The sequence below is a fragment of the Cyclopterus lumpus genome, chromosome 11 (genome assembly GCF_009769545.1).
Source record: "Cyclopterus lumpus isolate fCycLum1 chromosome 11, fCycLum1.pri, whole genome shotgun sequence".
Classification (NCBI taxonomy): Eukaryota; Metazoa; Chordata; class Actinopteri; order Perciformes; family Cyclopteridae; genus Cyclopterus; species Cyclopterus lumpus.
In genome coordinates this window covers 7,559,467-7,585,557 of record NC_046976.1, presented here as the reverse complement: position 1 = coordinate 7,585,557, position 26,091 = coordinate 7,559,467, and the positions used below count along the sequence as shown (strand labels likewise).

General features: G+C 41.0%; 1 protein-coding gene across 1 annotated transcript; it reads left to right on the top strand.

The window, feature by feature from the left end:
* Positions 1 to 10,256: 10,256 nt before the first annotated feature.
* LOC117739151 (brevican core protein-like) lies at positions 10,257 to 23,362 on the top strand. The gene is made up of 14 exons (XM_034545450.1): positions 10,257 to 10,333; positions 10,949 to 11,028; positions 11,184 to 11,543; positions 11,774 to 11,948; positions 12,523 to 12,650; positions 12,791 to 13,084; positions 13,311 to 13,457; positions 16,606 to 17,097; positions 20,951 to 21,079; positions 21,240 to 21,398; positions 21,485 to 21,567; positions 22,191 to 22,335; positions 22,464 to 22,646; positions 23,241 to 23,362. The coding sequence occupies exons 1-14, from the start codon at positions 10,257 to 10,259 to the stop codon at positions 23,360 to 23,362; spliced, it is 2,574 nt and encodes an 857-aa protein (XP_034401341.1).
* Positions 23,363 to 26,091: the final 2,729 nt, after the last annotated feature.

Sequence of the window (26,091 nt, the reverse complement as noted above, 5' to 3'; positions counted from 1 at the left end):
GACTTAGGTACATCTTTCATAGTTTGGTGCCTACAAGTCCACTTTAGAATTCAAAGCATTTTAGAATAAAACTCATGTACATGTGTACAGTAGTGCAAAGTAAAAAGTGATGGTAAAAGTGAGGCTTACATTTAAGAATATTCAAAGAAGCACTAATGCCTTTAAAGACATGCTTTTAGAAATGTGTTTCGATGTATGTGTAGTGACATGAACTGATTAGAATCAAGGGATAAAAATAAAATATATCAAATAAGTGGAGAAGGTTCTGAAACAATATTTAGACCATCATGTGAGGAAATAAAATGTAGTGAAAATATAAATGAACAGTTAAAAATAATACGTTTTGTAATAAAATTCTTTTAATTTGACAGTTTTCTTTTGGTCAATTTGGTTTCATAACCTCAGTATTGTTAATAATCCTAGCTATCTATCGCCTTTTAAAAGTGTGTTCAAATGAACTCGACATTTGTATCTCTATCCAGTCGTATCCTTTTTTCTATCGAAGAGGAGCCCAGTCCTCTTTAAGCTCCCCTCAGCTGCACATTTATCTGTGATTCACGAGGGAGGTGGTGAAATATGTTTCCCCCCGCATGGTTAACCAGTACTGATTCACTTAAACCTCGGCCTGCCAGATTTCCAGCTGTAGAAGCAACTAACTTTGTTGCCAGGCAGAGACACAAAAAAAACGACGTGTCACAAATAATATATCTGCGTTAAAGTATCACATTGGCTCTCCATACCCTATTTTCTGGTCAGCCCAGTACCATCATGCAGAAAGCATGGCAAGCCGTTGGTTTGGCGGGTGAGGGGATGAGGGCAGCAGTTTTCCCAGACTGGTCCGTCCTGAACCGGTTTGCCTCTGCCACATTGCGTCCAAGAGGGAATAAAAGCAGCCAGTCAGCGGAAAAAACAGGGTTTTGAGGTTGAGCTTTTATGGATGGAAAAATGATTCAAAGGCTGGTCGTCTTTCCTGTCATTGCATGAGTGTTGTATAGATTTCAGTCTGGGATTACAGCAAGGGGAAGGGGAACGTTAGTGAAGTGGAACCTTTGTATTGCTTCACTTACGTCCGTCTTAACTTGCGCAGGGTGGAATGAGTTTTGAGAGAGCCCATCTTGTGTTTTCTGCTACGTGGTGAGTCGATAGCAGTTCTGGTAACCCAGTTAAATGGAACCGCAGAACATGACTCAAGCAGGATTCCAATACAAAAAAATAAAGGCTGTGCTCTGTTTTAGCTGAGTCACATTTATTTCTTCACATATATCTGCCACGTAAACTAATGAATCCCACCTGGTGCATGTGTCAGAGTCACGAACAAAATGCTTTGGAAGTCATAAGAGCTTAGTTACACATATGATGAGTGGTTTGCTCAAACAAAAATGATCTCTCGAACATCTCCGGAACATCTGAAGACACTTTAAAACAAAATGTCAGTGTTGCTTTTTGACTCACTTGATGATCTAAGCTCAACTACAATATAATGATAGTGTCTAATTATAGGCTGGTTGTTTGAAGGCTGCTGGAAAATGTAACGTTAGCTTGTATGCAGGTCTGAGACAAGGATTGTGTGCATGTGTACTGTAACTGTTTGGGCTAATTAAGTCTCTCAGTGGATTCTTGTTTAAGACCTCTCAGTGTGTCACATTTAGGAGCTGAAAAGGAAGCAGAACACTGCTCTTACATTTCCTCTCAGACTACTATACCCCTACTACCATACTATTCACTACTCAGTATGCTAGAAAATTATTTAGTATGTCCCAGTACATAGTATGCCATATGCATAGGCCAAAAAATACCAGGATGTTACTACATCCGATCGCATTTTGCAGTATGTGAGCCAGCCTGCTTTTCTGGTCCTTCTGACCCACAATCTTCTGAGCAGTGGATATTTAAGCAAGAGGGTACAAAAGAAGGTGCTGTCGTGTCTAACATAAACACTTTCTGTAACTGGCATTACACAGGTTGGACCCGCTGGCCACCAGCCCGCTGTGACCCCCGGCACTGGGGCTGTTTCAAAAACATTCTCATCACACATTTAGTCACTGTTCTGGAGCTTTCTATTAATCACAAGATCATCAGCCAGTTATTCTCTCGTTTGTCCCACTCTACAGTCGACTCAAAGGTCAAATGTCAGGAGCAGCTGTGAAGAAATTGATTCTATCACTGAAGTTCCTGTTCTAAGGATATTTTTTGTTTTCATGCTACCACCCTGCTGTTGAAGACAAATGACAGTAGAGAGGATGGCGTCTTCCTGTGAGCATAAGGACAGCAGTCTGGGTCACTGTGACAGTCCGTCATAGATGGACCCAAAACGCACACCTCTGATCTTTGTCTGCTCTCTGAGCTTTTACGTTTCCTTCCCAGACAGTCCTGCTGGTATCTGGGTGTCAGATTCCTCAGGTGTGAAGCACCAACTGCTGGTGCCGAGCCACAGGACGACCTCTACAAAGCACCATTCACCCTGTCGGAGGGCATCATTATACACTTGTGTTTCACACTTGTGTATCACACTTGTGTATCACACTTGTGTATCACACTTGCGTATCGGCGTTATTTGTCTTTTGCGTGTCTGTGTTATATACAGTATAAACAGATGGAAAGATGTCAAAGAGATCCCTGAACACATACTGTATGTAACCTATAATGGGCTATAAATCGTCCACATTACTAACAGAGATGAGACTGATGACAGCACCAGAGCTGGATTATTTACTGAGCATGGTGGGCATCTGCTCCAGAGCCCCAACTGACGGTTAAAGGTTCAATTCAATTCAATTCAGTTTATTTTGTATAGCCCAAAATCACAAATTACAAATTTGCCTCAGAGGGCTTTACAATCTGTACACATACGACATCCCTGTCCCAGGACCTCACATCGGATCAGGAAAATCTCCCCAAAAATAACCTTTCACAGGGAAAAAAGGGAAGAAACCTTCAGAAGAGCAACAGAGGAGGATCCCTCTCCCCGGATGGACAGAAGCAATAGATGTCATGTGTACAGAATAAACAGCATTACAAAGTTACATAAACACATTACATGAATATGACAATGTATGAATGGACCCCCAATCCATGAAACAGAAGGAGGTAGAGAGGAGGGGGGGGCAGGGCAATCAGCAGGGCCAACGCGAGACCGGCTCACCAGGCATCAGACACCTCCAGGTCCAATGGACCCTATGAGATGTGAAGTCACAACGACTCCGGGGAGGAAGCAGAGTTAATAGGGTGCAATGGAGAGATGTAAATTCATCCAGAAGTAAAGAGAGAAGAGGAGATAGGTGCTCAGTGTATCCTAAAACATCCCCCAGCAGCCTATAAGCCTATAGGAGCATATCTAGGAGCTCGACCAGGGCAAACCTGATTCAGCCCTAACTATAAGCACTATTAAAGAGGAAAGTCTTAAGTCTACTCTTAAATGAGGTGACTGTGTCTGCCTCCCGGACTGAAAGTGGAAGCTGGTTCCATAAAAGAGGAGCTTGATAACTGAAGGCTCTGGCTCCCATCCTACTTCTTAGGACTCTAGGAACCACAAGTAGCCCCGCATTTAGTGAGCGCAGCTCTCTAGTGGGGCAATATGGTACTACAAGCTCCTTAAGATATGATGGTGCATCACCAATCAAGGCTTTGTAGGTGAGGAGAAGAATTTTAAATGTGATTCTTGATTTTACAGGGAGCCAGTGCAGAGCAGCTAATACAGGAGTAATGTGATCTCTTTTCTTAGTTTTTGTGAGTACACGAGCTGCAGCATTCTGGATTAACTGGAGGGACTTAAGAGACTTATTAGAGCAGCCTGATAATAAGGAGTTGCAGTAATCTAGTCTGGAAGTAACAAACGCGTGAACCAGCTTTTCTGCACAAGATGTGCCTGATTTTTTTAATGTTACGTAGATGAAAAAAATGCAGTCCTTGAGATTTGCTTAACATGGGAGTTAAAGGACAAGTCTCGGTCAAAGATAACGCCGAGATTCTTTACAGTGGTGTTGGATGCCAGGGCAATGCCATCTACAGAAACCACATCACCAGATAATTGATCTCTGAGGTGTTCAGGGCCCAGTAAAATAACTTCAGTTTTGTCTGAGTTTGCAGGTCATCCATGTTTTTATGTCTTTAAGACATTCTGGAATTTTAGTGAGCTGGTTGGTCTCCTCTGGTTTGATCGATAGATATAATTGAGTATCATCTGCATAGCAATGAAAGTTTATGGAGTGTTTCCTGATAATGTTGCCCAAAGGAAGCATAAATAAGGTAAATAAAATTGGTCCAACCACAGAACCTTGTGGAACTCCGTGATTAACGTTGGTGGTCATCGAGGCTTCATCGTTTACAAATACAAATTGAGATTGATCTGATAAATAGGATTTAAACCCACTTAGTGCGGTACCTGAAATGCCAATCGACTGATTCAGTCTCTGTAATAGGATGTCATGGTCAATGGTGTTGAATGCAGCACTAAGGTCTAACAAAACAACACAGAGATGAGTCCTTTAACTTATGCAATTAGGAGGTAATTTGTCATTTTCACCAGTGCTGTCTCTTTGCTGTGGTGTTTTCTAAATCCTGACTGAAACTCCTCAAATAAACTATTCTGATGTAGAAAGTCACACAACTGATTTGCAACTACTTTCTCACGGATCTTAGAGAGGAAGGGAAGGTTAGAGATCGGTCTGTAGTTAGCCAACACCTCTGGATTAAGAGTGGGCTTTTTCAGGAGAGGTTTAATTACAGCTACTTTGAAGGAATGTGGTACATGGCCTGTTAGCAAAGACACATTAACAATATCCAGCAGAGAGGTGCCAATTAAAGGCAACACGTCTTTAAGCAGCCTCCTTTGGGATGGGGTCTAAGAGACAGGTAGACGGTTTAGAAGTAGAAACCGTTGAGGACAATTGGTCTAGGTTAATGGGAGAAAAGCCATCCAAATATACGCCAGGGCATACAGCCGTTTCCAAGGCCACTCCTGTGATGACAGATCGGCACTGGATGAGGGCAAGAGATCATCAATCTTGCCTCTAATAGTTAAAATCTTTTGATTAAAGAAATTCATGAAGTCATTACTACTGAGGTCTATAGGAATACACGGCCCCACAGAGCTGTGACTCTCTGTCAGCCTGGCTACAGTGCTAAAGAGAAACCTGGGGTTGTTCTTATTTTTCTCTATTACTGATGAGTAATAGGCTGCTCTGTCCTTACGGAGGTCCTTTTTATATGTTTTAAGACTATCTTGCCAAACTGTCAATATGGTGTCAATATGGTTCTAATAATGCGCTTGTCAGAACAGAATTTTATTTATTTCTCAACCTCTTTTTTTTAATTCTTCCATCCCTTTGTTTGTAATAATGAGTGCAGCACCAAGAATGTCCTCCCGGAGAGAATGGGGGTGTGCACCGTTAGCCCCCATGTGAATGTTAACCGTGTTTCGCCCTCTCTGTGAAACCAGGCTTTTCATCCTGCACTCAACTCTTTAACCACTCTTAGCTTTTTGTGTTAAGTCCATGTGTCCAATATGTTTACCTGAAGATGAGAGGATGCCCAGGTGGTGTGGAGGTGTGGTCAAAGAGGCCCCCACGCAGATTCAGCTGGCCATGGATGGGACCAAGCCTGCACCATTCAACATTAGTCAACAACAACAACAACTTAAAAAATGATTGATGTTATGTTTGTATATACAATAAATATATTGATATGAAGTATACTTGTTGCTGGTAAATACATATTTCTGTGACTGTCTATTTCTGGACATACTGCATTGGGGTCTAAAATGAAATGTGTCAAACAAACCTTGCTGATTGAAGCTGACAACTGACTGTGACTGTCGCACGGGGATGCAGGATGCCGGATGCCTCAAACAGCTGATGAGACATGCAACGTTCTTCAAGGTGATTTAAAAATACCAATAGTCCACTCAACTGCTCTAGAGGAGGGGAGACTGTTTGCTCCGGCAGCCTCCTCCTCCAGAACAGGTGACTGCAACACAGTACCTGCAGCAGCAGCAGCATCAGCAGCTCCGTAGTGCTGCTGCGCTGACTCCAGGCTCCATGCATTTGTCAACAAATAAATAAATAACATAGAGGCAATCTCTCCTCACTTCATAGCCTATAACGGCTATTTTAGACGTCACTTCTCCCAACCCCCTTTGACAGGCGTGCGCCATCTCCATCCCGATTGTTGGGTGAAAAAGTGGGCAGTTCAGGATTTCATATCTGGCTTCACTTTGTCTCAACTCCCTCCTTTCCTCTCCGAGCATCGGACCCGTTCGGACAGCAGACCCAACCCCCTCCCTCCGTGGTACCTGCAGAGAGAACCCGGAGCCGCTCTCCTCCCGACGGGACAGTCGCACTGCAGCAAGCCGAGCGGAGTTGACGGAAAATACTTTTTTTACAGCCGAGAAGTCAGCCCGACCAGCATCAGCTGAAATGCTGCCGAGAAGAAGCCGGTAGGTTGGATTGCGTTTGGCTTGATGGTGCGCAGCCGATGCGGTCCGAGTTCTTTTGAATGTAACGTCGTTTTAAATGATGGTGTAATTTAAGAAAATGACTCTCTTTACCAGTTAAGCGCTTCGCAGTGTATAGTTGCTGTCCTCACAGGAGGTCCTGAAATTATGAGCAGTGGCTCATTTCCCGCACAGAAAAATGTCAATGTATAAGAACTGACGCACTTAGTTAAAGTACAACTTTCATCTAATTCGCTTTTGTGCTTTTTCTTTTCTTTCTTGGTTTTCTTGCACATGATGAACTGTGTTTTAGAGGAGCATAGTTGGTGGACGTGTTTCTTTGGGGCTTTTGCCTCTTCCACCTGCTCAATCAGTCCACATGATTATGTGAGGCTTTGTAATGAGAATGGAAAATGTCCATGAAACTGAAGGAAAAACTGACAGCATTGACACTTTAAAGAAAGCAACACCACTGCAGCACTTTTTCATTTTATTTCAATGCAATTTCCTCTGGCAGTTGAGCATGAATGCTGCTGAATTTAGGCTCTGAAACGTTGCTCCGGTGCCCTGCAGGAGACACAAGAAGCCATCTTTTTGTCTTAAGTGCAAATGTAGCCTCTTCTGATTACTGTTTCCACCTCAGGGTTCACTAATGTAGAGGTAGAGATATAGTAAAAGAGAGAAAGCTGACTTAAGAGTTCTCTCTCCTTTACTTGATGGTCCAGTGGCTCTCATATGAGCCAGTGGAGAAAGTCAAACTCAAAACGCTGATATGGTTCTCTTCTAATTTCTGATCAAAATGTTAACAAACCTGGCCCTTGACCACCTAATCACGTCTTTGGCTAAATTCTTAACCATTACAATTTTAATTTGCTGGTCGAGTGTTGCACACCTATTTTCCAGTGACTACATTTTTCATAATAAAGGAAATTAAAAGGTGAAAACAACTTAACTTCAAGAATGTGAGTTAGGGCAACACAGTAAAATTGCTGTTCTATGGAGAATAATACTGCTCTTGTATTACATGATTACATGTTTGAGTTGAAGCTGAAGTTTATAGATATGTATAGATATGTATGTATATATATGTATATATATATGTATATGTATATATATATATGTATATGTATATATATAGATATATATATATATATATATATATATATACACATATATATATATATAATATGTTGTGTTGTGTCGAAGAAGATGCAGATATGGAGTTTTAAATTCTGTGATCAAAACTGAAGTAAGGCCATTTGGTTCCTTATAAATAGTTAGTTAACCATCTTAGTATAAATGCTGTAGGAGTCAACCAGCTAATGAGTGTTACAGTAGCCAGCAGCCACGTGTGGATCTGTTCGGACAATGAAGCAGATTTTGAATCGAAGAGTTCTTGGTAATGCAGTTGTGCATGGTTTATAACGAGCTTGCCAAGCATGGGCTGTGGTCAGTCCACGGATTTGCTGAGTCAGGACTGAGATCAGGTGTTTATTTTTTCCCTTGACTCGTTCCCAGGCACGTTGGGTGGTGAATCGTCTACTGGGTGGCTTTTCCAAATTGTTCATCTTGTTGGGAGACACAGAGTGGGTCTGCACGGTTCGGGATGTGGAAAGGGTTCCTTTGAGTGAGAGCAACTCATCGGATGTGTGGAGGTGTAACGTTTGATGGTGCAGAGAGTTGGAGGAGGGGTGTTGAGTGAATTGACCTCATTAGGGCAGCTTACTTTGCTCTGGAGTACTCAATGTTCATTGATGAGATGACTGCACAACATCTGGAGCTCTGGGCTGTTTCTGAACTTGAGGTTTTGTATGAAGAAGATTCATGAGGGATACAGATGTTGTTGACAAAGTCACACAGAAATTGTCCCAAATGTTACATTGGACTATAGTCACTTCTGAGAACCTTTGATTATAGATAGAAGTATTCCACTAAGTCATAAAAGCGGATAAAGTGGAGGCGATTAAGGAGAGCCGAATGTCACATTTTAAATGTGAGACAGAGTCCGTGCAAAAGTACTACCTAAACTGCCCATCAAATTAACTTTCAAGACCAAATGTGCCTTTTTGTAGAAAGTTGTATCTTTGTCTAAGTAATTTATGTCACTTAATTCCTATGTATCTTCAGTATCTACCATGTCACCACAGTCTTGTTGATGTTTTTAGAAATAAAGCCGCAACACTCATGTGGCAGACAGAAACTTATAGCAGAGTGGACTTCCACCTTTTAAAACCTGATTATTGTGCACTTTAGGAGATCCCTGTATATCTCCATTGACTCGTCACTGCCAAAGCCAGTCCCAGCTCAGCGCTTCACAGAGCTCTCATCAGGCTCTGGATGTTTGACCCAGCCAAACTGAGATCAGGAGTTATTTCCCTGCTTGTTGAGGGAGAAGAGGTTTGCCTGAGTCGACCTTGATGCAGACAGCGTACTGCAGAGGCCACCCACGATATGTAGTGAGCACTTTAGTTGTCACTGCAGCACTGGCTCTCACCAGCTGACTTCATGCTCTTTATTCCCTACTATTAATTTCATTCATATTTAAAGTTGAAAACATTAAAGGTCGGCTAATGGGGTTTTGACCGATGTCAGTCTTCTTCTGCAGGAGGAGGAGACTGGATTAGTTCTGCTTGTGAATAATGCATTGGCTGCAGTTCCTAGACTTGTAAATGTAGTGGGTGGCATTGATTTTTAGCTTGATTTCATTGTCGCCCTCATTACAAAGAGCAGAGATGCAGAGTGCCTGGTGACGACGACACCAAAGACTTTACGATCAAGAAAAAGTCTCAAAATTACACACACACAACTCATGCACAAGCCCACTCTCACAGCAGTGATACTATTTGAAACAGTGCGCAGTGTCTTCATTTTATACAAAGACTGCTCCAGAACGATTCTTAGTGGTTTGAAACGTCCTTTTCCATCCTTGAAAAGAAGCGAGAGAAAGGAGGGAGAAAAAGCAAGCAAGTGTGCCAGTGCCCCGTCCTTTAATTTTCCTCCCAGGCCTTTTGTAAGGGAGTCGGCCTGAAGTGAAAGCACAGTGTGCAGCTGTCCTCCTGGCCCACTGCTCGCTTTTTGTGAGACGTTTTCTCGTCAAGAATACTAATAGTGATACCAGCCCGGTAGAGTCCGCCCAGCTGGCTGAGGAAACAGACAACAATTATTCTGCCATCAAAGAAGGCCATTTAATGTGACACAAGTGAGCGAGCTGTGTTTGTGCCGAGTTGTTTGATATACTGACGCAGAAAAGTGTATCAATGCTCGTTTGGCTATTGGCACCCTTCTGTGGTTCAGAACGTAGTAATATAATTTTCTTAATTTACTAGAATCTTCTCCTTGAACTTTTGTACGTTATGTATGTCTCTCTCTCAAATAAAATAAAAACCAAAAGCAAAGAAAGCTTTGCATCAATCAACAACAGTACTTCTCACATGTTAATGCATAATGATACAATAATATATTGATATACATCTCTGACAGTCACTCAATATCTTTTGTTGTATTTACTTTTGTGTCATAAAATAGTGAAAACTACCTCTTACAATTTCCTGTCCAAGTTAACTTCTTCATAAGGCTTGTTTTGACCATTAAAATAAGTCCAATATGTACACAATCAGAAACACCATGAAAACATCCAAATATTCATATTTGAAAAGCTGGAACGAACCTGTGAATCCTGGGCATTTTAGCTTAAAAAATGACTTTGCTGCCACCGGTTTTCTATCTTTCACTAATGGATTAAAGTTCAAATTAAAAGTGCTTTTTAATGATAAAAGAACATTTGCTGCTTCAGGAGGTTGTGTGAGGTCACTGTGAGCGCCCTGCCATGCATGCTGGGTTAATAACAGGGCCAGGCTGGCAGGACGCCGCTGGGCTGAGACGCTGTGTCATTAGCTCTCGGAGGTGATGAATAGCTTGTGGTCAGGAGCTTGTGCTCCCAGCTTCCATTTGAAAACCAGAGAAGTTGCTCTTTTATACTTCATAGTTGAGCTTTGGGATACAAGATAGTATCATATGTGTTAGTGTTTTACACAGATTAATGGCATTTACTCCCACTGTACAAAATATATAAACTAAACAGTATTACAAAAGCATAATCATATCAAATGCAAGTAATAAAAGGCTCAAAGTCAGAGCATTACAGTGTAACCTTGACTCTGTCTCTTCACTCAGCTGCATATCAATCAATATGTGTGTAAAGCTAAAGTCGTGGCTGCTGCAGAGAAGGTAGCCCAAACGTGTGCAGCTTGAGAACTTCTATACTAAGATAAATCAGTCTGGTGAGATCAGTGGAGCTGAATCAACACAATACATGATTTCCAGTATCCGCAATCCCTCCACCAATTAAAGGTTAAACATGTGTGAAATTGGAAACTAGTAAGAAGAAATAATCTGTCATTTTTGTGTCCTTTGTTTCACTGAGTTTACAACAGGAACACTTTATTGATATTGTCTGTTCAATTTGATCAATAATGATGATAATAATATAACTTTGTGTTTTCCTCTTTATCTCCATAGACATGTCCAAATACTTCCACTTCTCATTGCCGTCTGCCGCCTCACTCTGGCCTTCCCCACACAAACTCCATCAGCATTTGGTACGTCTGCCTTTTCCCATTATTGCAAACCATCAGTATTCCTTCACATTTGGTTATAAGCAAAAAACATAAAGGTACATTTAAAAGTAAGACCACTATTCTCACTCCGTTCTTCACACTTTCTCACCTTTTTTTCTTCTTCTTCTCTCCTGCAGATGATATACGGCAGCTCCAGGTGAACATCCCTCACTCAGGACCTGTCTCCACTTCACTGGGCAGCTCCATCTCCATCCCTTGCTTGGTGTCTCTGTCCTCTTCCTCCCCTGTTGCACCGCGGGTCAAGTGGACTGTGGTGTCTGGTGGTGTGGAGACGCAGATCTTGGTAGCGAGAGGTCAAAGAGTAAAGGTCAACGAGGCATACCGAGACCGAGCTGCCTGGCTCAACTACACCTCCTCCCCCGATGATCTGTCGCTGTGGTTGGGAGATTTACGCTCCAGTGACTCTGGCCACTATCGCTGTGAGGTGCAGCAAGGCCTGGAGGACGCCAGCGATCTCGTACAACTCAAGGTCAAAGGTAACAAAATTAAACACGTGGATCATCATTACTGAAGTTTGGAAAAATTCAGATGAATATAAAGGTGATATAGGATACAGCATGTAAGATATTATGACCTGCTTTGATTGTAATCTTCCTGTTATGAAAATCTTACTTTGTAATAGGACATTTAGTGGTAATATACTGTTGTTAAACGAGCATTTCATATAAGCTGTATTTTAAACAAGTGGTTATATGTGTCTGTTTAGGTGTCGTATTCCACTACAGGGATGCTTTGGGTCGCTACGCGTTTTCCTTCCATCAGGCGCAGAGGGCTTGTGAGGCCATCGGGGCACAAATCACGACTCCTGACCAGCTGCTGGCGGCTTATTATGACGGCTACGAGCAGTGTGATGCGGGCTGGCTGGCAGACCAGTCTGTCAGGTATCTCATCAGCTCTCAGCTCAAACATCCATCCATCCATCCATTTTCAATACCGCTTATCCTCATTAGGGTCGCGGGGGCGCTGGAGCCTATCCCAGCTGACATAGGGCGAAGGCAGGGGACACCCTGGACAGGCCGCCAGTCCATCGAGGGCACATGTAGGGACATACAACCATTCACTCTCACATTCACACCTATGGGCAATTTAGAGAGAATTAACCTGCAGCATGTCTTTGGACTGTGGGAGGAAGCCGGAGAGCCCGGAGAGAACCCACGCTGCCACGGGGAGAACATGCAAACTCCACACAGAAGGACCGCTCTGACCGGGAATTGAACCCGCGGCCCTCTTGCTGTGAGGCGACAGTGCTAGCCACTACACCACCGTGCAGCCCCAGCTCAAACATATGATATCAAATATATCCTCTTTCTTACGTTCTAAACCTTTCATTCATATTTCCCCAAAATTCAACCCACATTGTGTTTGGTATATATGTAACGAATACAGGATCTCCTCTAGAATTTAAATCCAAGTTTACAAAACTAAAGTTTTTACGGCTTGTTTCCATGTTGGCAGGTACCCAATCCAAGTGCCCCGTGAAGGTTGTTATGGAGACATGGATGGCCAACCAGGCGTGAGAAACTACGGGACAATGGATCCAGATCATCTCTTTGATGCTTACTGTTATGTGGAGGAAACTGAGGGTATAAATAATGATACCTATTACTATGAAAAAGACAGACTCATATGGATCTTTTAGGCCAATTCTGATTTTAGACTACATCCCATCAGGCATTATTTATTTAAACAAAATGTAAACGTTTAAAATATGTTGTGTTTGTAGGGGAGGTGTTTCATGACTCCATCCCACAGCAGTTGTCATTTGATGAAGCACAGTCACACTGCAGAGCAACAGGAGCAGAGTTGGCTACAACAGCCCAGCTGTACATGGCATGGCATGAAGGTCTGGATCGTTGCAGCCCTGGCTGGCTGGCTGATGGCAGTGTACGCTACCCCATCATGACCCCCAGAGAGCGCTGCGGAGGGCCTCAACCAGGTGTCAAAACCCTCTACCGCTTCAGCAACCAAACTGGCTTCCCACAGCCATCCAGTCTTCATGACGTGTATTGTTTCAGACGTGAGTATTTAGTTTCTCATAAAGTTCTTGTGCATGAAATAGAATTTAATTTACATGTCAAAAATACGAATGCAAAAATGGAAATTCAGGCACACGTAAATGTTAGGTATTTACTATGTGTATGTAGTGTATGTAATTAAACTGTTAGTAGGTAGACAACATGTTTAAATCAAAGATTCATGTATATTTCTTGAATCCTATTTTTTATCACTTATCTGTCCTACAGGTTATAGAAATACTCCCACCGACTCTCCCATGGACAATGTGGCCACAGAGCCTGAGGACATTGGACAAGATGTTATTGTTCTCATGGAAACAGATCAAGAGCTGCAACTCAACCAACACGTAGAACAGGTGGAGCTCAAAGCTGAAAGTGTGCTTGAATCATTTCCCGTTTTCTCCTCTACGGAAAACCTGGTTGACATGCACCCAACAGTTATATCAGACACAACAGCATCCCATAGCAACAGCACACCTACATTGGACCTTCTCCAGGCATTGAATGAAACTTCATCTCCTACACAAATGAACTCCCAGCATCCTACAACACTGATGAACACCACTTTCAGCTCCAGAGAAATCTACAATTCACCACAAAACACATCATTACTGCCCAGTGTTAACAATGAGACAGATTCCGACCACAACTTGAACTTAACCTTTCACCAATCTGAGCCTAAAAGCACCACAGGGTTTCCTGAATCATCATATGAACCTCTCACACATAACCAGACAGTTATACAGAATACATCTGAGAGGCCGAAGAATTCGCAAGAAATACAAAAGACCAACTTGGATTTTGACAGATCGCAAGCCAATTACAGCGAGACAGACAGCAATCATACTCAAGAGGAGAGTCTCTGGGAGCTAACCTCTATGACCCTTGACCCCATGGTTCAGGTGAAGCAGGAGGAGGAAACAGTAGAAAACCCTGTGCAGGTGTTTCTCTCAACTCAGGCCTCAAAAGAAGAAGAACTTGTTACACAACCAGCACAAACTACAAAATCTACCATCATGGAGCTAACCTCATTGTGGGCCCATCTGGATGGGTCTGGAGATATTTCTCAAGGTATGCTGAACATACATTTTAGTTTCTCAGTCTTACAAAAGAACACACATCAATATATTTGTTGAATCATTCAACATTTTGGAAAATAAACTTATTCACACTCTTGAGATAGATGAGAAGACTGACATCTCTCTTGTGTCTGTACGGTAAATATGAAGCTACAATCAGCATACTGTTATGTTAGCTTAGCATAGAGACAGGAAACAAGGGAGCCAGCTGGCTCTGTCCAAAGATAACATCTTCCAGCTACTAGAACCTCTAAAACTCACAAAATATATCTTGTTTTTTTTTTATCTGTCAAAAAATGAAGTGTAACAATGGCAAGTTTCGGTGTTAAGGCGGTTTATGTGGCGGATTACGCAACCTTGATATAAAAAGTTTGCTAGTGAGCTTTAGAGGTGCAGAAAGTTTTTTTTTGACAGAGCCTAGCAAGCTGTTTCACCCTGTTTCCAGTCTTTGTGCTAAGCAAAGCTAAGTTTGGCTGCAGCTTCATATTTACAGATATGAGGGAGATATCAGTATTCTCCTGGCAAAGTAGTAAATAAGAGTATTTTGCAAAATGAACAAACTCTTCCCTTAATAGATGTATTTTCATCACTAAAAATATGTTGTGCTTTTTTTCTAGAGAGTGACCTTGACATGGAAGCAGTCAGCTCCATTGACACATCCGGCTTCACCACTCATGCCTCACTCTCTACTTTGGCGAGCAGTGCTTCTGTTGAGACTCGGACAGCACTCCCTGATTTGACCCTTTCATCTGGGTCACACCATTCTGACAAAGTGGGCTTGGATATCTTCTCCACAGCACCACAGTTGTGGGAGTCCTCAATTTCTAGACAGGAGGGAAGTACAAGCTTAGAAATTGAAGACACCGTCACTCTGGAAAGCGAAGAAAAACAGCTGCACCCTACAAAGTCTAACGACAACCTTGTTTCTGGAATAAGTTTAGGTACCACTGAGACTCCAGAGGGGTCGAACACCTCTCAGTTGTCTACTGATTCCTCCACAGCACGGTATCAAACATCAGGTTATAGAGTGTACTTGGATACTAAGACCAGTGGGTATGAAGAGGCAAGTGGAGATGAACTTGCTACAGTTACTGCAATCCTCGGAGAAGACAATAAACTTGCTCCAACCAATGAAGAGGATGTTAAAGTTAGTCAAATATTTGAAGAGGAAGTCACAGTTACCCCAACCCTTAAAGAAAAAATGACAGTTTCCCCAACTCTTGAAGAGATAGTTTCCTTTACACTCGAAGAAGAAGCAAACATTGCCCCAACCCTTGAAAAAGAAGAAATTAATAGTGCCCAAACCCTGGCCATCGAAGAAGAAGCTAAAGTTGCTCCAACAATTGAAAAAGCAGCTAACGTTTCCCCAGTCTTAATAAAAGAAGTTAACGTTGCCCAAACCCTTGAAGAAAACGTAACAACACATAACATCACACCAACTGTTGGAGAAGAAGCTAGCGTTGCCTCAATCCTTGAAGAAGAATCTAGCATTGCTCCAAACCTTGAAGAAAAAGATAACGTCACACCAACTGTTGGAGAAGAAGCTAGCGTTGCCTCAATCTTTGAAGAAGAATCTAGCATTGCTCCAAACCTTGAAGAAAAAGATAATGTTGCACCAACTGTTGGAGGAGAAGCTAGCATTGCCCCAATCCTTGGAGAAGAAATGTATATTACCCCAACCCTTTCCCTTGAAGAAGAAGCTAGCATTGACCCAATCCTTGAAGAAGAAGAGAACGTTGCCCAAACCTTCGAAAAAGAAGCTAGCATTGCCCCAATCCTTGAAGAAGAAATGTATATTGCCCCAACCTTTTCCCTTGAAGAAGAAGCTAGCATTGCCCAAATCCTTGAAGAAGAAATGTATATTGCCCCAACCTTTTCCCTTGAAGAAGAAGCTAGCATTGCCCCAATCCTTGAAGAAGAAATGTATATTGCCCCAACCTTTTCCCTTGAAGAAGACGCTAGCATTGCCCCAATCCTTGAAGAAGAAATGTATATTGCCTCAACCTTTTCCCTTGAAGAAGAAGCTAGCATTGCCCCAATCCTTGAAGAAGAAATGTATATTGCCCCAACCTTTTCCCTTGAAGAAGAAGCTAGCATTGCCCCAATCCTTGAAGAAGAAATGTATATTGCCCCAACCTTTTCCCTTGAGGAAGAAGCTAGCATTGCCACAATCCTTGAAGAAGAAATGTATATTGCCCCAACCTTTTTCCTTGAAGAAGAAGCTAGCATTGCCCCAATCCTTGAAGAAGAAATGTATATTGCCCCAACCTTTTCCCTTGAAGAAGAAGCTAGCATTGCCCCAATCCTTGAAGAAGAAATGTATATTGCCCCAACCTTTTCCCTTGAAGAAGAAGCTAGCATTGCCCCAATCCTTGAAGAAGAAATGTATATTGCCCCAACCTTTTCCCTTGAAGAAGAAGCTAGCATTGCCCCTACCCTTGTAGAAAAAGTAAATGTTGCCCAAACTCTTGGAGAAGAAGTGAGTATCACCCCAACCCTCGAAGAAGAAGAGAACGTCACCCCAACCTTTGAGGAGGACTTTACCGTCTTTCCACTCGATTCACAAACATCCAACTGGGCTCTGCTGACCACCACAACAGGACCTCAAGAGTCTCTGAACGATCTAGAGTACAGCATAAAAAACTCCCCTACCACCTCCAATGCAGCTCTACAGTCCTCCTTGAGTACCAAGCCCACTGCTGCTAACACAAAGACCACCATCAGGTCCAACACACACTGGTCCAGACGCACTTGGAGCCCTACCACCTCAGCACCAGATGTGTTCCACAAGACGGCTGAGCCCCGGAAGGTGTCAACCTTCATACCACCAGTGGATCAGGGTCTGGTGGATGTTGAGTTTAGTCTCACCCAGCCGCCCACCCTTCTTATCTTGCCCAATCAGAGGGCAGCTGTAGGCGGCACAGGGAAAGCTTCAGGTAATGTTAAAGCCACTCTCATCAGCTTAACCGTCCTCCTCTTGCTACTCGACGCAATGATGCACTAAAATCCTGATCTGTCCTCAACCTGCCTTTGCTCCATGTTCTGTAAAACACCTCTCCTGCTTTTTCAAAGCCCACTCACCCTTCTGACTCCTCCCGCTTCACCTTAAAATGCTCCTCACTTCCCTCTTTGTGACCCCCACCTCCCCTTCGAGATACTCACACTGGGACAGCTCCTATTTGACTTTTGTCAACAGTCCACTCTTGTTGTGCATGCTGTTTTCTTCCTCATCCAAAGATTGACTTCTATGAAGTAGTGTAATATACTGGTATGTTTATGAATCTTTCAGTGCTTCTTCTACAGCGATTTTCTGCAAGAGGGATGGTTTTGGTGATAGAGTTAGTAAAGCTTTTCTCAATATCTTGATCAGTTGGTTTTGTTTGCAAATAATACATCTATGCACCAAGTGCATATTATTGTCTTTCCAATTACTTTCTTTTCGCTAACTTGCAGTAGTCTTTTGCAGTAATCTGGAAGTAACATGACAAAGGGACTTTTCTCTGAAATTAAACAGTGATTATGTTGAACGTATTATAAGTGCAACAGCAATAATGTTTTATATTTAATCCATCAAGTGTTTCAAATCTTTTTTTTTCTCCGATTTTTAGACAGACTGTTATTTTGTTTATAAGCACAAATGTTGTTCAATGTCGACTTGTTCTTGAGCATTTAAAAAATAGTTTAAAATCTCCTTTATGGGTCATTAATGTTTTTCAAATCATGTTTTATTGTGTAATCATGATTTTCCAAGATTTGTACAGTATTGTGTTTGTAGGTGTAAGAATTATAAAATCAACTAATATATGTTTGTTTTTGTCTCACCATCAGTTGATGAATCTGTTCTAATACTTGAAAGTTGTAGTCAACTTTTCAAAAAAAAAAGTTATTTGTTCCTACTCCTAAATATTGCAGCTGCACAGTGTTGCATTATGTGGAAGCCAATATCTGCCAAGAAAACGGTAAAAGAACACGTTAGGCATTATAAAAATTGAAAGGTAAGTCAATCTTTTTTCATTCAGTCAAATTTTTTGACTCACTTACTCACAATTTTGCCTTAGTATTTCATCATTTTGACTTATCGTGAGTATTAACATTTTTATTTTGCACAGTGTCACAGTTTTCCTGCAGAAATTGGCTTCCGTAGAATATGTACACAGCTGGCAGTTACACGTCTAATTTTATAATCAGAAACAAAAGAAACAAGACAGGATTGTATGGTACGTCTCATTACATGTGCTTTACAGCAAAGTGCATACAGCAACAGCACTTAAAATGATATACAAACAAACTAGAGTGCACAAGGCTCCATCCACCTTTACAGATGCTTTCAGTGTTCTGCATCACAAAACAGAGTTTCTCTACTTGACATGTTTCGGATAACAATATTTGTGGTGAGAGTTGACCCTCAAAGGCATAGGCTTCACTGAGCACATTTGCATTGACATTTGGGTCACGGTATCTAGAGGTATTAAGTCTATTAAAAAATGAAGGACAGAAGAGAATATGTATTTATTTATTTTTTAGATTATTTAAATTGTAACTACAAGATAAACAGTAACAGCAGATACAATAGGTTTGGGTTATTAACAATATATTTTCATTTAACAGGGGGCATATTATTTTATTGTATTCCCTATGGTTGTGATGCTGTTCGTCACCTTGATTCACATCTGCTGAATGATCTCGCATTTAAACTCAAAACGACTATCAAGCTCCAGTTAATCTAAAATTGCAGTTAAAATTGGTTTTTCGACTGTATACATACAGAATTGTTGTATCACTATGTAAACACTCTTTTACTGTCTGCATGATATTAGTCATGGTGATGATAAATATAAGTTATTGAGAGAAGCTTTCAGACAGAGCATCAGAAAGCTTGCAGTGTCAGTAAATGAATATTGCACTGATCGGAGCAGATGCTTTTGCGCAATTTTCACATTTAATCTCAGTTTAAGCGCCTCCATTAAGATTTAATTTGGGAAGCAGTGGTGATTAAACATTGGACTATTGTAGAAATTTTCCATTACACTATTCGTGGTGATAAAAAAGACTGCAGACTCAGCACTTTTAAGACAGTAGGAAAGCCAATAAGAAAAGCCACTAATCATTCATTCAGTAATGAATTATTAACCAAATGACTCACATAATTACCTACAGGCAATTTATTGTTGTGTGCTGTTTGGGGAAACTACATGAACACAGAGAAATCATGCAGACATGTCAGCTGAAAGGGCTGAGAGTTAAACAAAGGCTCTTGTTGCTGTGCAAAAAGATTGAAGTAGAGATGGCAACACGGGCCACAGCACAAGGTCTTCATTTGTTATACTGAAGCGCAGTTGTGTACTTTTCAGCTAAACTGAATGAGGGTTTTACTTTCAGGGCACATGATTCTCATTTGACTTGTGTAAAACAGTTATTACCTTCCACATACACACACACACTGACCTAATGAAAAGATTTGAGTGTGCAGTATAATTACAGACACCACAGAGTTCTTGTTTATAGGGTGTCAAAGGAAGCAAATCAACCAAATCCACTTGTAAAATGTTTAATTGCAGTTTGGACACACATGCCTCCATTTTGCCATCTTTTACAGATTAAAAAAATTAAACTCCAACCCCTCTTCTTCTTCAGGACTTTAAACGGCTTTAAAGGCTTTTTTTTGTTGTAACAACTGTCTTATGACAGGGCTTTCCCTGTAACCAAGGTACATGTCCTTTGTGCTGTGTAATCATCCATATAGGAGTTTGACAACATAAAGTTCCAGAAACACAGACAATTTGATTTGTTCAAATAGGTCAACACAAAAACCTCAAACTTCAAAGTCCTATGGGAAATGACATGATTAACAGACAGAATTATCTTGATTTGTAATTTGTAATACAATTTGTTTCCTTAACATAGTTTACAATTGTGAATAAATGTCCTGTCCAATAATGTATGTAAAGCATGGAATAACCTATGTGAGTTACAGGGTGAGAAAGTGAGTAAAAATGAGATATGACTGGAAAGACCCAACAGCACCAACGTCTTTATCACTATTGTGCACTCGTAAATCCCATTACATGTTTCACATACTATAATAAATAATGACCAAAACCGATGGTATGCTGACACAGAGCACAAGGTCTGTTGATTGCCATGTGTAATTGTGTCTATTTGTATTTGGAGTGTCTTTGTGTGTAACGCTTTGGCAACATAAACCAAAACATACAATTCATTGTAATGTCCTGTGGGGAATGTAGCTCCAAATTGAAATCAAACTGAAACGTTGTAGAGTAGACCAGGTTCTAATAAGGGGAAATGTATTGTGTTTTTAGATGACCTGTCGCTCTAAGTTTGTGTGTAATTATATTTGGTTTCATTAAGGCTCCACCTCACTCAAGGGCCATTTGAAAGTGTCTTTTGTTAATGAAGAGTGTAAGAAGAAGAAGACCTGAAGAGTTTGACTTCACGTGACACTGACGGTTGTCCCCTGCTGGCAGTCGGCTCAGGTGGCAGATGGCTCCTGGTGCTTCAACATTTCCTTTTAGTGGCCTTTAGTATGACACGATTATTATGACATTTGCTCATATTAATCTATCTCTATAAATGTGTGTAATTCACTGGAATACATGTGCAGTTGCAATTACTGCATCCTTTAACTTCAATCTTCATTTCTCAACTCTTTGATGGAGCAAATCCTTTTTTTATCCTGATATTTATAATTCAAACACAATAATAGATAATAAAATACTTCAATAAGACGATGGGGCTCTCATGTAGCATCAGCAGTAGAATAACCTGAAGTTGTCCTCTGTTTTGTTCCAGATGCCTGTGTGAACGACCCCTGTCTCAATGGAGGCACCTGCACTGACTGGGACGGGCAGATTCAATGTCTCTGTTTGCCATCATATGGAGGAGGCTTCTGTCAGACCGGTGAGCACTCTGCTTTCTCGCAGTGGGAATTGTTCCTGTGGTGCCTGTCTGTCAAACAATCTGGGAAGCCGTTTCTTAGAATATAGGACTTCACAGACTGCGGGATGAAACCATTCAAGGTCTTTTGATCGTCCCGTCTCCTCCTCTGTGATGTTTTCAGACCTGGAGAGATGTGAACCCGGCTGGGATAAGTTCCACGGTTTCTGCTACCGACACTTCAGCCAGCGTCTGAGCTGGGAGGTCGCAGAGCAGCACTGTCGCATGCTGGGAGCTCATCTGGTGTCCATCATAACCCCAGAGGAACAGACGTACATCAACAGTAGGTTTAGCAGGTTCAACACGTTGCTTTGTCCAACACAAGTGCTCCTTGAGGGCGGAATATAATTGCCTTATTTTCCTCCCCAGACAACTACAAAGAATACCAGTGGACCGGTTTGAATGATAAGACCATTGAGGATGATTTCCGCTGGTCTGATGGCAACCCGATGGTGAGAAACCACCAGTGTGACTGAGCTCATACTAAATAAATGCACTTATATGTGTGAGCACCAAACACCCCACAGTGCATCACAGGAGAGAAATGTCCAAACAAGTTTAATATTTAAAAGAAATTAAGAACTTTAAAGGGGCATTTCACTGATTATACAGCTCAAGTAAAACTACATACACAATTAAGTATCTTTCCAAATGTGTTGAGCTATATCTCTAAGTAAGTCCAATACTGAAACGTGGGAGTAGCCTCCTCTTTTAATAGATAATTGGAACATTCTCCTTTGATTTGTACACTGGATGTTAGAATTCTCCTTTTTACATAATTATTTGTGTGCGATTTTGATTCTCTGTTAAGATCCCACATTCACTTTGATACCAGAATTTCAGGCTGTGGTAAAACAGTCAGACTGAGTGATGATTCAATGCCACGTTCATGATTTTTCACTGTTAAAAAAAGGTATTGAACTAATTCGAGAGTTGTAGGACATTTATATGACACTACTTAAATATGTGAGAAGAACCATTTTATTAATGCGGATTTACTTCTCCATGTTCTAATTATTATTATTTATGATTATAGCTATTATACAACCCGTGAATTTCCTCTTCATGTATACAGCTCTATGAGAACTGGTACAAAGGGCAGCCAGACAGCTATTTCCTGTCTGGTGAAGACTGCGTGGTGATGGTGTGGCACGATGAGGGACGATGGAGTGACGTACCCTGCAACTACCACCTTGCATATACCTGCAAAAAAGGCACCTGTGAGTAATAGAAAAGAGACCAGCTCCTCATTAATGGTTTCAACTCTCTCTTGTGGCGGTGTTGGGCAGTTACACCATCATACATCAGCCCCAAAGGGGACCCAACTTGTCTCAAACTCTTCCAACAGCCTCATGTGGTCCACCACCCAAGGTCCGAAACACCTCCATCTTTGGAAAAGGTCGACAGAGATACGAGACCAAGGCAGTTGTGCGTTATCACTGCGCCCCTGGTTTCCAGCAGAGATTAACTCCTCTGATCAGGTGTCTGTCTGGAGGCAGGTGGGAGAGGCCCCAGGTCCTGTGCATCCCTGGTAAGATAAAAGATGATCATAACTCTGATGAACAAATCTATTTCTGAAAAAACGTGATGAAATTCTGTTGAGTTCTCCCTGTACTATAAGTCAGCTATGAAGTGACACAGTGGCTGTGAGGCCGATGCATGTATTTTATAATTTTTCATATTAAGAGGGTTCTCTTGGTATTCTTTATTCTCAAAAAAAAGTCCCAAACCAACAATTTATCCTACTAACAATATTATTGGTGTATTCAAATTAAAGTATCTTATTCCAGTGATCCAGAGAGCTTCACTTTTTTCCAAAAACTGTTAAAACTGCATCAGTGAGCCACACCTGAGTGACATTGTCCTTCATTACCATGCACATGAGCACTGAAGTTGATCTAGTATGCCGTCCTTCATTTTACTGAACGTATTGTTTGAGTTTGTAACACATTAAATCTTGAATCTTGAAATGCGTATTCACCCGAAGCTAAAATGATGCTGGTTGAGTAACGTTTGCTAAACACTACAGTGCCCAGCTTTTTTTTTTTATTTAAGTGTAGTCTTTTTAGGAGTTTCTTGAAAAGAATATAAATTGCCTGAATAGATTTATTGCATTATCTTTCAGAGGCCGGAGGCCCAACCCAACACCCTGAAGTGACGTCACAGACCAACGACAAGTCTGCTGCCATTGAAGACGAGTTTGAAGCCACTAAAGAGACACCACAGTACTGGGACATCAAGTTTTAAAAAAGTCAGACATGCTTTCCTTCCTGGTCTTCCCTCTTAAATTCTGTTGTTTTAACATGTCATGGTGCCAAGAATCCGATGCTTTGACCAATGAATGCTCAAACAGGACAATATGAACCACCGACTCATATAGACACAAACTGAAGCTTCCTCTCAGCGAAGAAGCCCAGTGCACTTACAGGCTTTCTTTCCTTTTTATGGAGTTAAACATTCCTACTTTTGATATGTTATACTGTATTGTGGTTTAATGGAATGAAAAAGAGGTTAAAGAAGAGAGCTCTAAATTACTGTCAGCTCCAAATCTTCATTAAAACAGAAAGGTTCTGGTTGTGGTTTTTGTTCTGGAATCTTTTTATAAAAATGGTGCTAAATGTCTTTAGAAATGTTTTTCTCCAACATAAATGTTTTCCCTGCTTTCTCAAAGAATCTAACGACTCCAAAGCACAAAGTCAATTATCAAGTAGTCAATAAGTACTGTACATAATTATATTCATTTTCACACCTGGTGATTACTGCTGTCCGCATTCTCCTTAGAGAAACCTTTTATTTCCAGCAGACACAGTTTTGTTCGTTAGCTTTATGTTGTAATAAAGTTTTGTAGAACAGCAAATAATAAATCATTCTCTTATTTTACCCTTGGCACTGTGTGCGGTATTCATTTCATGTGTGTGTGTGTGTGTGTGTGTGTGTGTGTGTGTGTGTGTGTGTGTGTGTAAAATCATCGTAAAAGTATTCAGTATATTCTCAAATACTGTAAGTAGAAATGTAAGGTTGCACTTGAGTATTTCTATTTAATGCGACTTTACATTTGTACTCTACAACATTTCAGTTGAAATTACTTATCCGACATTAGTTATTACTTTTTTTCTTTTTTAAATTAAGATTGTATACGTCAAACAAATGATCAGTTTATAAAGTATGCATTGTTATAGATGAAACTAACAGTATATGCAATTGTTAGAATTGTTAGGCATAATGAGTATGTTTACTTTGGATACTTTAAGTACAATTTGCCACTAATACCAATATATATTTACTCGAGTAAGGTTTTGAAAAAAAAATTAATTATTTTACTTGTGCTTTATAAATCATACAATTTGTATATATATATATATATATATATATATATATATATATATATATATATATATATATATATACTAGTCATGTTGTATTATACAAAATGTACTGCACACCCTATACAAAAGCAAAGACAGCCAACTTATACAGACACACAGAGAGAGAAGCTACCAACAACGTTGTGCTTCAAAACAGTGACAAATAAACGTCAATACGCAGTGTTAAAATGTTATAACAGCACTACAATTACTAGTAAACACAAACTGATTAATTGTTACCCTAATATAGACAATAATAAGTGTAGGTGTCATTTTATTAATATATTTGTTAAGCCTTATAAATGTACAAGCAACAAGGAGCAACAGCTACAAAAAGGTATTTAAGGTCAGGTGACCAACATGAACGTGAGCACGTGAGCACGTGAGCACGTGAGCCCACACCTACCGATGAGCTGCAGAAATGTCGCGTCGCGGTGTTGTCACTCAGAACAGGAAATTTAGGGAGATTGAGAAAAAAACAAGAGCGACACCAGTATTGAGTTTGTGAATGCGTGTGTGTAGGCGGGTAAAGTTGTCACGTGTACATCCGGGAAACCTTCAGTGGTAAAGTAGAGCGCCAGGTGAACATTTGAACACACTTGTTTGTGTAAAAGGTCAAATGGTTCTGCGCGTGACGGGAGCGGCCGCAGTAATACCGCCACCAGATGGCGTCATTGGTCCACGATGTGTTGGATCTGGAGGAAGCGGATGGCAAAATGTCAGCGAAGTGTTTGATATAACATCTGAGCCAAGATACAACATGCTGATCACTGCCACGTAGAGAGAAGAAAGACTGGAACCAACAAAGCTACTAATAAGAAGTGTTGCTCGGCGAGATCCACAATGGCAAACGCTGTATCAGTTACATCTCATGGCAGATATGTGTTACCTCTGTTTCTCACATACTTCAGCATTGACTCTTATTATTGTGTATTAAATGAACACAATCACGTTATTGCAAGGCCAACCCTTTGCTCCACACACTTTCCAACTTCCTTCCTGATAGTATCTCCACTTACTAACCGTTCACTTGAATGTGCCGTTATTCTCTATTGTGTAAGACACAAGCCCATGATTACGGCATTACAAAGTCTGTCTTGCAGCTGTATGAGAAGAACCTCTCAGGTTACACATACAATCTAATACTTCAAATAGTTATGCATTGTACAATACATTTTTATAATCAATGAATAGCAATAGGCAAAAAAATGTAAGCAACAATGTCCAACATTCAGTTTTATCTGATTGTCAATTGGCGATCCTTAAGGTTTGGGATTGTAAGGGATTTGATGACAGTGCTTTTGGCTCCAACTGAACCAAACTGCATTATTAACACTGGTGCAGTGGTGGAAGAAGTCATCCATTCACCCAAGTAGATGTAAGGAAGATATTGGTGTCAAAATACACTTCAAGGGGGGCGCTAGTGAGCAAGATATCGAGTAAGACGCTAATTTCAGTGCAGATAGCTAGTATCTCAGGAATACCTTCCTCAAAGCTCACAGAGGACAGCACTAGGGGACTTATGCAAGCTACATCATTTTTGAATGGCAGAAAAGCTTAAAAAATACAAATATAAATCCGGCGGTAGCTCATCAGAGCCTACAAGAACCA